This window comes from Rhinoderma darwinii, chromosome 1, assembly GCF_050947455.1.
Source record: "Rhinoderma darwinii isolate aRhiDar2 chromosome 1, aRhiDar2.hap1, whole genome shotgun sequence".
NCBI classification, from domain to species: domain Eukaryota; kingdom Metazoa; phylum Chordata; class Amphibia; order Anura; family Rhinodermatidae; genus Rhinoderma; species Rhinoderma darwinii.
In genome coordinates this window covers 452128454-452143590 of record NC_134687.1, presented here as the reverse complement: position 1 = coordinate 452143590, position 15137 = coordinate 452128454, and the positions used below count along the sequence as shown (strand labels likewise).

At 41.9% G+C, this 15137-nt stretch overlaps 1 protein-coding gene across 3 annotated transcripts in view; it reads right to left on the bottom strand.

Moving 5' to 3' along the window:
* The window catches only part of LOC142657179 (tRNA (32-2'-O)-methyltransferase regulator THADA-like), a 44582-nt gene extending 29676 nt beyond the window's left edge, over positions 1-14906 (bottom strand). For all 3 annotated transcript variants that reach the window (XR_012849840.1, XM_075832231.1, XM_075832237.1), the window contains exons 1-7: positions 14783-14906; positions 13232-13409; positions 10139-10225; positions 5018-5045; positions 4698-4846; positions 3771-3893; positions 1306-1426 (exon numbers count right to left, since the gene is read on the bottom strand). Coding sequence is in view for 2 of the 3 variants with exons in the window: in XM_075832231.1 (XP_075688346.1) it covers positions 1306-1426; positions 3771-3893; positions 4698-4846; positions 5018-5045; positions 10139-10225; positions 13232-13409; positions 14783-14895 (799 nt within the window). In the remaining variant the exon portion in view is untranslated. The remainder of the gene's footprint in view (positions 1-1305; positions 1427-3770; positions 3894-4697; positions 4847-5017; positions 5046-10138; positions 10226-13231; positions 13410-14782) is intronic.
* Positions 14907-15137: the final 231 nt, after the last annotated feature.

The window sequence follows — 15137 nt, the reverse complement described above, 5'->3', positions numbered from 1 at the left end:
GAGGCTGCAGAAAAAGATGGCTGAAGAAGAAAACCACCAAAAGCATGGCCTATCAAGTCAGAAGATACTCAGAAGCAGAGCAGGATGTGTAGCATCTGCGCTGGAGAAGCCAATGAAGACAAGTAGAAAGAGGAAAAGCAGGACCAAAAGAATAGAACGCTACCTTCTGAGGTCACCGGTCAATGAGAGCAGCTGGAAAGAGATTGCCATGGGCTGGATAGAAAATTCTCCCTCTAGCAAACAAAGTAGGGAAGGAGGTCCCGCCCCCTCGACACACGGCCCAGAAGTCGGGGGCTAAATTTAGGGAACCGTCCGTAGAATGCTGCGGCGTCCGGCGCACTACCGGAACGGAACTGCGGACCACAACAGTTTGATGGCAACGGGAGTAAAAAGGGTCTCCAGCTTGCCCAGGACCCTTTCAGAAAATAGATGGCCACTTCGGTGGCTATGGCAGGGTCGTAACCGCATAAATGTGAGTCAGAGAACTCATAGGAACTCTGCTGGAGGTCTATTGATGCCAACTAGGTGACCTGGGGGACAAGGTGGCGTGGCATGCACTTCTCAGTGGAGATGGGGGGGTTAGTCAGAGACCGCAGTTTGATGCTTACCCCCTTTTTCACCTAGCCTTGGTGAGGTTCCATGTCCAGGTCCTGAGCATCCAGTGAGGTCACCCATTCAGTGTACCTCCCCTTGGAGAGAGATGAACCACTATTTAGAGATAGAAAAGCCCTTGGGTGGCGGGTTACAGGTGATTAGAGGGTCCGCTTTACCTCCTGATATTCCGAGGTAGCTCAGGCAATGGCGAAGTTAGATCGCACTGTTCTCCATCCTCTTTTTGGAGTAATGGGGAGATCTAGTCAAACCTGTATTCCCAGCCTTAAAGTTTGAACAAATTTTTTTTTTTTTAAAAAGACGCCCCTGCTGAGCAGGTAGGTCTGCCTTTTGAACAGGTAGGTCTGCCTCCTAAAAACTGGTTTCGTTCAGTGCCTGCAGGAGGGATATAGCTGGTAGTAGAAGCGAACACTTCTTACTTACTGTCGGGCCTCCTAGTGGCAGCAGCTATACACGGTCATCTTCTGTGTCCCCCAATGACACGAACGAAAAATAGGCTTTGGATGTCAGGCATTGCTCTTAAGTCAAAGGCCACTGTAGGCAAATAGAGGTGAGCATTCATTTATTGTAGTTCAAATAACACATTGGCAAATAAATCATCATGATTTGTCCAAACTTATATACCGTCATTTGGAAAAAAGTATTTAATTTTATGTGAAATCGGAATATTCAACATATTTTCCAATTCCTCACCAATTTCAAAATGCCGTACAAGGTTTATGGCGGCTTGAGCAGCTGATTCCACTACTGGTCCTGTATTCACCAGGGAGGCCACAGCTGTCCCAGCTAATAATCGGGCATCACGGCTGATGTTCTACAAAAAGAGTCATGTGATAACAAACACATGCATATACTGTACCAGTGTTGGTTGTGGATGTATCAGACATTTGTTTTCAGAGTTTAATAGTTTAATTGCAATAATTTACAAAGTCACAGTCAAAATTAGAGCAAAGCACCATAGGGAACACATACAAATATAAATGTTCAGGTTGAGTTTTGCATTAAACATAAACACTATTTTATACTAACTCAGTTTAGGAAATTAACAGAAAATAATGGAATCATTAAATTTACAATAGCACTTGAGCAATTGTTTTATTTTTATTAATTTAAATATGTAAAGCTGTGGAAGGAAATAAAAAAACATGACTTATGAGTCACACTAATATAATGAAGTTTAACAGCCTATGCTTGTATTATTTTATGTTGAGGGCCTCAGACACATATGCTCCCGAAGGTCTTGTAACAGTTAAATAATTTTTTGTAACCCCTCTATGTCGTTACTATAACCTAAAGGTTTTATACATCAAAATCGGATGGGTAGCATTTATACTGAATTTTGGTAAATTTATTGTATCCTGATTTGGTATTTAACCCTTTTATGACCAAGGGTCATTGATAACCCTGTGTCCAGGTCAAAATTTCCATTTCGGATATGCACTTCTTTAAACGATAATATCTTTGCAACCGCTCTGAATATCACAACTATTTTTACTTTGTTTTTTTTACAAGACTCATGAGGCTCTTCTCTTATAGATTAATTTAATTCATTCCGTGTTTTTAATTTTTATTATGAGCAGACAAATCACAAAAAATGTGAAAAAAATCCACCTGTCATTTTTTTTAATATATATATATATATATATATATATATACATACATACATACATACATACATACATACACACGTACAGCTCTGTAACAATTGGTCTTCTAGTCTTCTTCTCTCTCCATCTCCCTGGATCGCTGTGAGGGGTGAGTGGAGAAGACTATTTACACACACGACAGTGAAAAAAATGGCAGTCAACAACAGTTTTTCATGGCTGTTTTGCATCAATGTGTCACAAAATGTAATCCATTTCCCGGCCGTCTGACCGTTTTAACCGCCATTTGCCATACGCTTTTCATGGATGTTAAAAAAAAATGGATGAATTTTAATCGTTAGGGTTTTTTTTTGCCCCAACCCCCTGAAAATACCACAGTGCACATGTAGATAGTGACGCAATACCACTGTAGATAGTGCCACATTGCCCACATAGATCATGCCAGTGTCAACATAGATAGTGCCCACTGTAAATAGTGCCACAGTTCTCCCTGTAGATAGTGCCCACATAGTGCCACACACAGCCCATGTAGATAGCACTAGTGTCCCCTGTAGGTAGTGCCCATATGCCACGGTGCCCATGTACATAGCACCACACCCCCTGCACATAGCACCCCATTGTAGATAGCACCACACCCCTTGTAGATAGTGCCACCCCCTGCAACTAGTGCCACCCCCTGCAACTAGTGCCACCCCCATGTACATAGAGCCACTGCCCCTGTAGATAGCAACATCCCCCCCCTGTAGATAGCAACATCCACCCTGTAGATAGCAACATCCACCCTGTAGATAGCAACATCCACCCTGTAGATAGCAACATCCACCCTGTAGATAGCAACATCGCCCTGTAAATGGCAACACTGTAGCTCCCTGTAGGAGCAGAATCCTTCTGGCCGGGGATTCCGCTCCTACAAGGAGCCCCTGACGTCACTGTCCTTATATGGATAGTGACACCAGGGGCTCTCTCTAGAAGCGGAATCCCCGGTCAGTGCGATCTAACACTGGGGATTACGCTCCTAGAGGGAGTTCCGGTGGCCCTATCTACAGGGGGGGTTGCGATGCCATCTACAGCGGGGGGAGGGGGGGTTTGCTATCTGCAGGGGGGGTGGAACTATCTACAGCGCGGGATGAAGGGACGGCGGGTCTCCCTCTATCCTCGGCCAGAGCGCTGGCTGGGGATTCCGATCCTAGAGGGAGCTTAGGTGGCGTGATCTACAGAGGGTTTTTCGCTACCTACAGGGTGTTGTGTGTGGCGCTACAGTGGGGGGTGTATTCAAAGGCTCTCAAAGCCTCGGCTGACATGAGTGCAGCGCTGCTCACACTGAAGCAACTGCACTCATTAAACCCCGTTCCAGGCTGTCAACGCCTATATATGTGAGAACTGCACGGAGCATCAACGGTTGGAATGTACATAGCCGTATGGCCATCGTGAAGGGGTTGGATAACGGCACAGAACAGAACAAACTAAGAAAAATAAACTTCTTCAATTATAGCTCTAGTATAATTAACAAATCAGATGCGTTTAATAAGCATAAATTATTAAAATATTTCATACCTCGTCTATAATTAATTGAAGGAGTGATCCCAGTATGCTTTCTATAGGGTTTGGAGTACAAGCAGGTTCCCATACCAGTGGGGTAATATTGTCAGAAAGCTCTCTAAACAGCTGAAGGCACAACTACAGGGAACACAATGATACAGTATATCCATTTTAAACATAGATACAACCTTCTATATTAAAAACGAATCTGTAAAAACAAGGTTTACATTTTTTTTTTATAAATAAGACGGTAAAATCAAATTAATGGGGAATAAAACTTATAAGGGGCTGTCCAGTGTAACTCTGCTAGTACTTTATAATTTCTGCTCCTCAATAACCTATTATCCACCTGTTATATACCAGGGCAGTGTTACCTGAATGCCAGTGGTCACATGATGTGGGTCGCATGACCGCCGCCATCTTTAGTCCATTCAGTTATCCTATGGATGCATTTCTATGGACTAATCCGTGGGCTGTACCGTTTTTATTTTATTTTTTAGACAAACGCAGCTGCACTGATGAGAAAGGTTTGTGATCTGAGTTTTAAATAAGTACGTATTAGAAATCTGAATGATTTTCTTTTATATAAATAAATGAATAAAAAAAATTAAAAAGTGGACAACCCCTTACAGCCCCAACGGTCAGAATTTTAAATGGGAATTGGCAAATCTCAGTAAGATGGAAAAACCCTTAAAATAAGGAAAGGCTCCTGTTCTAGGGATCTACGCAATACACTATAAAAGTCTTCCCCAATTTATACTTTGAAAAACATGGTTCTTCCTGTAATCCTGGCTGCAGGGAGCGTTACTCTGATGTCTTGTGTGCCGCTCTCGGAGTACCACACAATCACATCCACTTCATCGTTAAAAGGTTGTCATTCACATGTAATACTAGTAATAGCCCACATTATAGTACAACAAGCCAGCCAGATTTTCACCTTACTTTAACACTGAGATGACAGTAATCAGCACTTTGATCAAATTCTCCATGTAACATTGAAGAAAAAGTTGAAGACATTTTTGAAAGTAAACTTTGTAGATTTTTTGCAAAATATGTCCGTCCAAAGGGGCTTCCTTCCAAACACATGCATACTACAAAGGAAAAGATGCAGTCTGTAATTACTACACACGTGATAAGAAAATAAAAATAAAAGATAGGAATAATGTATTGATACGAGTGGAGATAGGAGAATTTAACGCACACAATTCTAGTCAGGTAGGACATAAGTGATCAATAAAGTGTGATATATTAGGGATTTGTACCTGTCTGCAGTTCCAGAAGTTGAAACATCTGTGATAAAAAAAAAAGGATTTATAGGATTAACTGCATAATATAAGGCATTTCAAAGTGAGTGAATTAACGGAAATTACATTATTTACATCAGGTTTTTATCATAAACATATGTGACTATCCACATAAGGGTGCATTCACATCACCGTTCATTTCCGTTGAGGGGTTCAGTCTGAGGTTCCCTTCGGGTTAACCCCTCAGCGGAAAGTCAAACAGAAACCTTAGCTTCCGTTTCCCTCACCATTGAACTCAATGGTGACAGAAACCTAGCTAATGGTTTCCGTCTGTCACCGTTGACAGAGTTACGTTGTTTTGGACAGAATCAATAGCGTAGTTAGCCCGACGGAAACCTCAGACGGAACCCCTCAGAGGAAACGAACGGTGATATGAACAGGCCCTAAAACTGGTATATTTTCCAGTTTTCATTCTAGCCAGTAGAGCACAGACTGTAGGCTAACATTCCTGTTTTATAGTCAGTAGTCAGCAGTCATTTCCTTATCATTAAAGGGCTATGGGATAAATGACAGACATATATTGCTGCTAAAGGCCTAGATGACACAGAAAAGGCCTTGTATACAGCTCCCCTGCCATCCTCCCTGGTGCCATCCTCCCTGGTGCCATCCTCCCTGGTGTTTGTATGACGGGGCTTTACTCCATTTCTTAGCGTATTATTTAGTCTTTTGACCCTTTCGCGGTCTATTACAGGCTAGGTTTGCACCACGTTTTTGCATCCAGTTAAAAGGTACTTCTTTTTTTGTTGCTAAAATTTACCATTAATCCCGACACTAGACATACAATCATGTCACAGCCAGGAAGCAGGCTGAGCCAGCTCCATATTTAGCGGGTGATGGCTGAATGTTATAGCCGACACCTCGCTGCAATGGCAGGGATTGGAGCTAACTCTGATCCCAGTCGCTTAACCACTAAGATGCCGCGGTCAATAGCAACCGCGGCATCTAAGCCACTAGAAAGAGGAGGCGTCAGCCCGTCGCCCCCATCCCTCAGTGCCGTTGGTTGTCATGGCAGCCTCGGGTCTGTCAGTTTTGTGCTTCTATTAAGCACTGAAAAGGGGGCCTGGTATAAAAAAAACACTATATACTGAAAAACATACAGTAAGTATTGCAGTATACTGTGTAAGCGATATAACGATCACTTGTTCAAGTCCCCTAGGGGGGACGAAAAAAGAAACGTAAAAAACAGTTACAGATTTTTTTTATGTACAAAAAAATATTAAAAGTTATAAAAAAATGAAAACATTTTTCCCCTAAAGTAAAAAAAATAAAATAAATATAATTGCTATTGCCACGTTCATAAAAAATCCGAACTACTAGGCCCCATGCACACGATCGTAAAAATCATGCGTAATTGCGGACCCATTTACTTCTATTGTCCATGGACACCTTCCTGTTTATTTACAGGAAGGTGTCGGGACCGCAGAAGTGTACCGCAAACGATAGGACATGTCCTATCTTTTGCTTTTTACGGTCCGTGCTCCCATACTTTGTGTGGGAGCCCGGGCCGAAAATGTGGGCGGCTGCCCGTGGCCGTCAATGCCCGCAATCGTGGGCCGTGATTACGGGCACGGCCGTGTGCGTGAGGCCTTACAGTGTAACATTATTTAACCCGAAAGGTGAATGCTGTACAAAAATAAAATCTAAAAACACCAAAATTAGCTTGTTTTTCGGTCACCTTGCCAAAGGTTCTAAGAATATGGTGGCACAAAACTATTTTTTTTTTAACAATTCGTTTTGTTTGGTACAATAAATGATGTCACTAAATATATCAACTCTTCACTGTACTATCCTGATAAGATTTATAGTGGAGGTGGATAATGTTATCACTGACTCTCTTGTGGATACAATTCTATAAGACTTCACTTTTATTAAATATACATTAAAAAGATAAATTGATTACTATTAGCATATTTTCCCTTTCCACCTAAAACAATCGGTTTGTAACAGGGACAAAAATTGTTGATCGAGACCAGATGAAATGACAGTATGCTCTGATCCGAGATCCGTCTATTTCACTGAGTCCAGCAACAACGATTTTGTTCCTCTACTCTCTACACATAGGATGACATAAGAGTAGTATATATGTCAACGCGTTTCACCTGTAGTGTAATCTACAGGCACCTCAGGAGACGGATTTTGATATTCGATAACACAAACTAATTAGAGCGCCGGAGTTCTGATATTCAAACTCCGGCGGCCACACGTCAAACCTAAAATATAGCTTTTAATAATAACCCACTTAAATATTAGACCAGAGTTAAATCCATATTGTGTGGATTATTATTAAAAGCTATATTTTAGGTTTTACATATTCAGTGATACTCTTAAAGTGTAGCTAAACGTTTGACAAACTTCTGACTCGTCATAGTGATATGTCAGAAGTTTGGATTGGTGGGGGTCCGAGCACTGAGACCCCCACCAATCGCTAGAACTAAGCAGTTGAAGCGCTCGTGTGAGCGCTCAGCCGCTTCGTGTCTGTTTGGCTTTTTCCGGATATAAATATATCGGTGTACGGGGTCAATATAAAGTCTATGAGCCCGTACTCCGATACATCGGCTTTCCGGAAAAAGCCAAACAGAAACGAAGCGGCTGAGCACTCACACGAGCGCTTCAGCTGCTTCGTTCTAGCGATTGGTGGGGGTCTCAGTGCTCGGACCCCCACCAATCCAAACTTCTGACATGTCACTATGACATATGAGAAGTTTGTCAAACGTTTAGCTACATTTTAAGGACTTGCAGACCGTATTTATATCTATTTTTAGTGAATTGTTTAAAATAAATATTCTGGTAAAAAAGTACAACTCGCCCTGTTGAAGTGATATATGAGTAAAATGTAACTTTATTTAGATAACTCTCTAAAAACAGGGGTATAATCACCACTGTGAAAAAGCCCCACCGTGTGTATTAAAAACGTATTAAACATTAATTACCGAGTCCTGGTACAATTGTGAACCCTCTATGACTCAGTATATTGTAAAAGATAACATTCCGGAATCAGCATTTGAACATGAGCATAACAGTAATATAGACCTTAAATCACACTAGAGCCCGCAACAACCGCACCTGAAACTACTAGTGCTAAGGTATACAAAAAATAACACTGTCCCCTATGCTACAATTCCTCACAAGCCCGACCCTACGCGTTTCTTGTACTTATCATCAGGGGTCTGTATCTTGGTCACTCTGGCCGGGATGTAATCAAGTAGACCACCCCTGCTGTTTTGCAATTGACAAAATCTCGGATATCATACTCCACCTTAGTGGCAACACTTTTGAAATTTGTTTCCTCTCTGAATGAAATCACAAGCTTTGCAGCTGCCACATCTATGTGTGCCCGGTATCTGCCTATCCAGCCATGTTCCTTTAGGTGTAATGGGGTCAAAACAGCTCTGCATGACCCTATCCCTAATGTTTTTACCTCTGCGGAATGTGACTGAGGGCCATTGTGTAATCTGATCTATCAAATCTGCATCAGCACTGAGAATGCGCCAGTATCTTTTTAAAATTTGCATAATTTCACTTTGTTTGGAATCATAAGTGCCTATGAGTCTCGTGACTGTCTTCCTTCCGTTGTCTAGGGACAAGAAGACTTTGCCTATCTGCATCCCTCGCTCCCTCATAGGCCCTCCTGATTACTCCCATGGGAAAACCTCTATCTTTCAGTCTACCAGTGAGTTCCTGTGCCTGTCTCTCAAAATCCTCCATCGAGCTACCGTTCCGGCGTACTCTCATGAACTGGCCCTTAGGGATACCACGCTCGAGGGGATAGGGGTGGCAACTGTTCCATTGGAGGAAACTATGGACAGGCGTCACGAATTCTGGGGGAGCGAGTGTGATTGGCTGATTCGGAGAACGCTGCCGAGGACGGGGGGAGGAGTTAGTTGTTTATAATGACTCAGAGTCCCGTAGTGAGGCATGCCGCTGATATCAATGCGAGCATGCTTCCGTGGTGTACAGCAGAATACCTGCTGTTGAATTAATATTGCTGGCACCCCGGCCAGAGTGACCAAGTACAGACCCCTGATGATAAGTACAAGAAACGCGTAGGGTCGGGCTTGTGAGGAATTGTAGCATAGGGGACAGTGTTATTTTTTGTATACCTTAGCACTAGTAGTTTCAGGTGCGGTTGTTGCGGGCTCTAGTGTGATTTAAGGTCTATATTACTGTTATGCCCATGTTCAAATGCTGATTCCGGAATGTTATCTTTTACAATATACTGAGTCATAGAGGGTTCGCAATTGTACCAGGACTCGGTAATTAATGTTTAATACGGTTTTAATACACACGGTGGGGCTTTTTCACAGTGGTGATTGTACCCCTGTTTTTAGAGAGTTATAAAATAAAGTTACATTTTACTCATATATCACTTCAGTGAAACTCTTGAATTTTTTCCTATATTGTGGGAGCACAATTATTTTTGTATCGCTTATACAGTGAATTATTACAACTCGTCCTGAAAAGAAAAAGCCTCTTATACGGCTATATCGACGGAAAAATAAAAAAAAAGCTATGGCTTTTGAAATGCGGGCAGTAAAGAAAAAAAAACTGGAAAAAAGAAAAAAGGATGCGTTGGAAAGCGGTTAAAGCAAGATGCAACAGGAAACAAAAATTATGCCGGCTCCTCTTTTCTGTCCAGATGAATCCTGTTTTTTATATACTAGAAGTCAATGGCAACAGGATAGGCATCCTGTTACATTCTGTTTTATAAGGTACCTTTCTTACTAATCTTGAAAAAACACAGTACCTTTCAACAGGATGCAAAAACGTAGTGTGAACCTTTCTGAAGGCCTTTTACACTGGCCAAATATCGTTCCCAATAATTGCCGTGTGTAAACAGGGCAGCGATCAGCGCATCTCCTTGTGTTAGCAGGGAGACGCGCTGCCGACATGATACAAATGTATGGGGCGCTCGTTGCACCGGCTAAACTTGACCGGTGTAAAAGTACCTTTACTCCCATTCATTGCAGCTGCCATAAAGCAGCTACACATTTCAAAGGTAACAATGCAACCTACATTTTAGTCTACTTTTACCTCAATAAATATGATACATACAAGAAGACTATGTCCACTTAATCTCACCTCTTTACTCTGTAACAGGCAAGCCAAAAATGATTCTCTGTACTGTGCCATAAGGTTCGGTCTAACCCGGGAAATCTTTGTTAGTACCTGGAGAAAACAAGGGTGAATATGCTATGTAAAAAAAAAATACAAGTCAGAAGATGCGCCAAATTTGTCACAGTGGTGCACGCTGTATGATAAATTTGGCTACACATTAAACAATTTTCTTTTTCTTATACCACCTCTTGGATGGCTTAGGTTAAGCCAGCTTTTGCGCCAAAATTCTGGTGCACGATGATGCATTTAAGCTATGCCCCTTTGCACTAGGCCATTCCTCTTTGTTGGACAAACCGCAAAAAGTGTCTAAAACGGCTAATAAATGTGGTAAATGGCATGTGCGCCAGAATTCTGCCTCAATTTAAATAGTAAATCTGCCCCATAGTATTCATCTTATATAATTGTGTACCCTAACAGAATTCTACAAGGACAGAAAGTCATGAGTTTAGTTTTATGTTGGTGCCTTCATGAATATAAACATATACATTAAATACACGTAAAGAAGCACAAAACTCTACAGCCGAAAAGTAACAGCAAAAGGACAAGAACATTATTTTTTTTGTCGAAGCTGTATGAGGCTTTGTTTTTGTGGGATGAGTTGTACTTTATTTATGTGCCTTATTTTGGTAAATATGCATTAGTGCATTATTTTTATTTTGCCAAAAATGCAGAAAAAAAGCAATTCTGCTGCATTTTGTACATGCTAAATGATGTTGTAATAAATGTATTGTACAAGTTGTTACAGTTGTGAGGATACTAAAAATGTCTATGTTACCTTATAGATTGGTACTTCAATGTCATAAAGTTTATTTATTGTAAAAAATAAAATGAAAAAAAAAAGTGTGGTTTTTTTTTAAACTTTTTTCTTTACTTTTTGAAGTATGGGTCCAGATTTTCCTATGATGTGATCAAAGGGGAGTCCCCCTCTGTCTCTCTCTTTTGACCTGTTCACACAGCATGTATTTTACGCGTTTTTTGGTGCGTAAAACGTGCCAAAAAACGGGTAAAAAAAAACCACACGATTTAGGCTTCCCCATTAACATCAATGGGAAAGCACTGTGTTAGTGCATACAATGCGTTTATTTACGTGCGCGCATTTAGAAAACGCGTTGTGTAAGAAAAGAAACGTCAGGTCAGTTCTTAGGCGCATAAAAGGCGCTTAATTCCCATAGTCAATGGAAGTCCTATTTACACACCAAAAAAAATTACCAAAAGAGCGCACAAAACGCGTCAAAAACACCTGTAGTTTAAAAAGCGCTTTACAAAAGAGCTAGTGTTTTTCACACATTTGCACGTGTTTTTTTAGCGCCGCGTGAACAAGGCCTTTATATGCCGTGATCAGCGTTGATCGCAGCATATAAAGGGATTAAACATAGAAGTTTAGAGGTCTCTCTGATCTCCACTGTTAGTGCAGAGCAGTGCCTGTGTGTTACAGCCGTCACTTCGCTCGGAATCGCATGGGTACAGTAACAGTGCCTGCGCGATCAGCACGACAAGTATGCTCATCTTGTTTCGGCTACTGCTTGGTATCCATGAGGAGCATACTCGTCATGGGTTGTCAGTGGGTAAAGGCTCATGCACACGGCAACTTTGTGCGCATGCAATCAACATGGTGGTGCACAGACTGAAGTATGTGTCCTGAGCCTCCATGGGGCGCTGTATTCTACCCTAGAAGTAATGCTTCTATGGAAGAATATCTCTGTAGTACATGCAGAAAAAACCTGGGTGTTTCCATATGAAAAAACGGCATGCAGAAGTACAGTATGGGCCTATAGAATTCTATGCGCACAGTATTTAAAGGCTATGTAAACCTTTGAAAGGCAAAAAAATTTATTTTAATAAAAAGGGGTATCAGTGTATCCACCTGTAAACTATCACGTTCATAACTTAGACATGCAGGACCCGCTGTCACTGAAGCCGTCAGGTCCACTGGACCGACAGATTCAATGAATAGCGCTAGATACAGATGCTCTGTATAGAGAATACAGAACAGTTGTATCTAAAAAAGTAAAAATAATTTTTGATAAAAAGTATTTACAAAGTTACACAAAACACTACGTAGTCGACTACTGTATTGATTCAGTCAAAACGATGGAACCCTTACACGATGGTGACAAACGGAAACCATTTGCACCGGATCCGTCACCATTGAAATCAATGGTGATGCAAACGGGAACCCGTTCATGGGTTCCCCTGACAGAGAGCTCAGACGGAACCCATGAACGGAGTCCCAATGCAGATGTGAACGAAGCCTTAGCCATATACACTTGCGTAACTTCAACAAGTTGTCAAGTAAACTTCCTGGTTGATTTCAAGTTATTCCAATGTGCCAACAGATATCAAAAGAGATATCTATCTATTATATATATATTTAGTGGCATTAGTGTTCGCAGAGTGCTGTCGCCATTTTTTGTGTGCTGTATAAATTTGCAGTCACAGGCGTTCTTGCACCTGTATACACGTTTTCTTTCATTTTGTTGGAATGTGCTGACCAAACTTTTGTGTTGTTTATGTGATTCATACATGTGGGGTTGGTGACTGCCTCCATTTTTTGATCTTGCACTCCTCCCATTCTGCCCTGGGTGATTTTAATTAGATTAACGCTGGTCCCTACCATCCCTAAGAATATTTAGGTTTAGTCCCAGTTCTGGGTGTATGTGCAGCGTAGGTTCCCACCTCATAGAGGTTGCCTTGTCGTGGCAGGTGGGCCCACACAATTTGATCAAAATGTGCGCTAAGAAACTCTATTGTAAGTAGATTCAGCAGTGATGCATATTTATTTATATTTAGTGGCTTAAGTGGCATTAGTGTTCGCAGTATGCGGTTGCCATTTTCTTGTGTGCTGTGTATATATATATATATATATATATATATATATATATATATATATAGATCTATCTACATCTATAGATATAGATCTATCTATATATCATATTGGAAGAGAATGTAGCTGGAGTCCTTTAAATGATTTTAAAAGGGAAATAATTCTACGTAAATGCATTGTGGCCAGAGTCAGTGTTCACTATTATTTTTTTCTATTACCAACACTTAATTCACCTTTTCAAGCTTTACGAAGAAACTGGAAGAGCTGCTACAAGCCACCTGAGTGGTGAGGATATAATGGAGTAATGGAAGCAGTTCATCGTCAGGCAGGTTTTCCAAAACATGTACTGATGCCTCCAACTCTTGGACAGCCTCATCTAGATGCTTCTCTTTACACCGCTTAACTGATGCCCTGTGGAGGAATGGACCATGAGTGCCACAGCAAGATTCGAGGAAAGAATTCATAAAATTGTGAGATTTAGGCCTCATTCACACTTGTGTATTTTGATCAGTATTTTGAATCAGTATTTTAAAGCCAAAGCTAACATTGGGTTCAAAACATGGAAGAGGTTAAAATCTTTCTGTTTAAGTTCTATTCCTGGTTTTGACATAAAAATACTGACCAAAATATGCAAGTGTGAATGAGGTCTAATGCCTCATGTACACGACAGTGTACTCAGCGCCGGCCGAGTCCCGTCAGTGATCCGTGGAAAGATAAGGCACGTCCTATCTTTCCACGGATCGGAGAATCGGGTTAGTTTTCATAGACCTGATTCACCCGCTAAAGTAAATGGGTCTGTGAAGACTATTGGGTGCCACTCAGATGCCGTTTGAAAACGGCCCGAGTGGCACATCAGTCGTGTGCAACTGGCATAAGGGTGAATACACACTACAATGCATGCGTATGTGTATATCTTATAAATCCCATCCATGTTTCAGCTAAAATCTGTGCGGAATCGCGGGAATGCTGCAGATTTTCAAATGGTCAATTCTATTGCAGATTTGTTGCTGCTTTTCACCCTATGGAATGCATAAAGAAAATTCATGGCAAATCCGCATGTAAGGCCTCGTTCACATCTGCGTTGGGGTCCCGTTCTGATGTTCTGTCTGAGCTTTCCGTCAGAACGGGACCCTGAACAGACACAAACGGAAACCTGAGGTTTCCATCACCATTTCAATGGTGACGGATCAGGTGCCCATGGTTTCCGTTTGTTTCGGTTGTGCGCCGGACCCGTTGTTTTGCCAGAAGCAATAGCGTAGTCGACTACGGGTCCAGTGCACAACAGAGACAAACTAAAGCCACGGGCACCGGATCCGTCACCATTGAAATGTTCAGGGTCCCGTTCTGACGGTAAACGCTCCGAGTGTACGTCAGAACGGGACAACAACGCAGGTGTGAACAGAGCCTAACATATCTAGATTTTGCAGCAGATATAAATCCAAGGCAGAAAAAGTCCGCAGTGTTCACACATTCACTGTGTTTAATGTTTCCGTTGTTCTGCTCAGACATAAATAGGAGCAGGACATTGAAAATACAGGAAGCGCAGGATCCGTCGGACACCAACAGCGCCCGACTGGACGCATTCACTTGAATGGGTTCCATCTGTGTCCATGATAATAAAGACCAGGCTGGCGCAGAATGCATTACACCCCAGCAGCCATACACATCGCCTTGCACAGCTCATTAGAACTTACTTCACAAGAAAATGACCGCAGGTTTTATTAAGCACAGTATACACAACGCAGCTAGGCTACACGAGAGGAAAGAAGGACCGTGACACTCACTCCGTGAACTGCCTGAGCGTCAGGATCACTGAACACAAAGAATGTAGTTCCCGATCCTGATAGAAACGGATACACTGCCCGGGCTCCTGCGGCATTTCTCCAGCGTGTGCCATTCTGGAAGCATCAGCTGTTACCACTGACCCCAGGACAGGGTAGAGAATACGCTAGTAGTAACCGTGTACACACTGCACATCGCCATCTTGTGACACGGAGGAAAACTGCACACCATATGGGAGGCATGACGCTAGAGAGTTGCACATTGCCTCTTGCTTCCGTGTCAGTGTGAGGAGCGTCAGGGGCTGCTAGGAATTTAGCAAAATTTACCAAAATTCCCATTGACTACTACCACATTCTC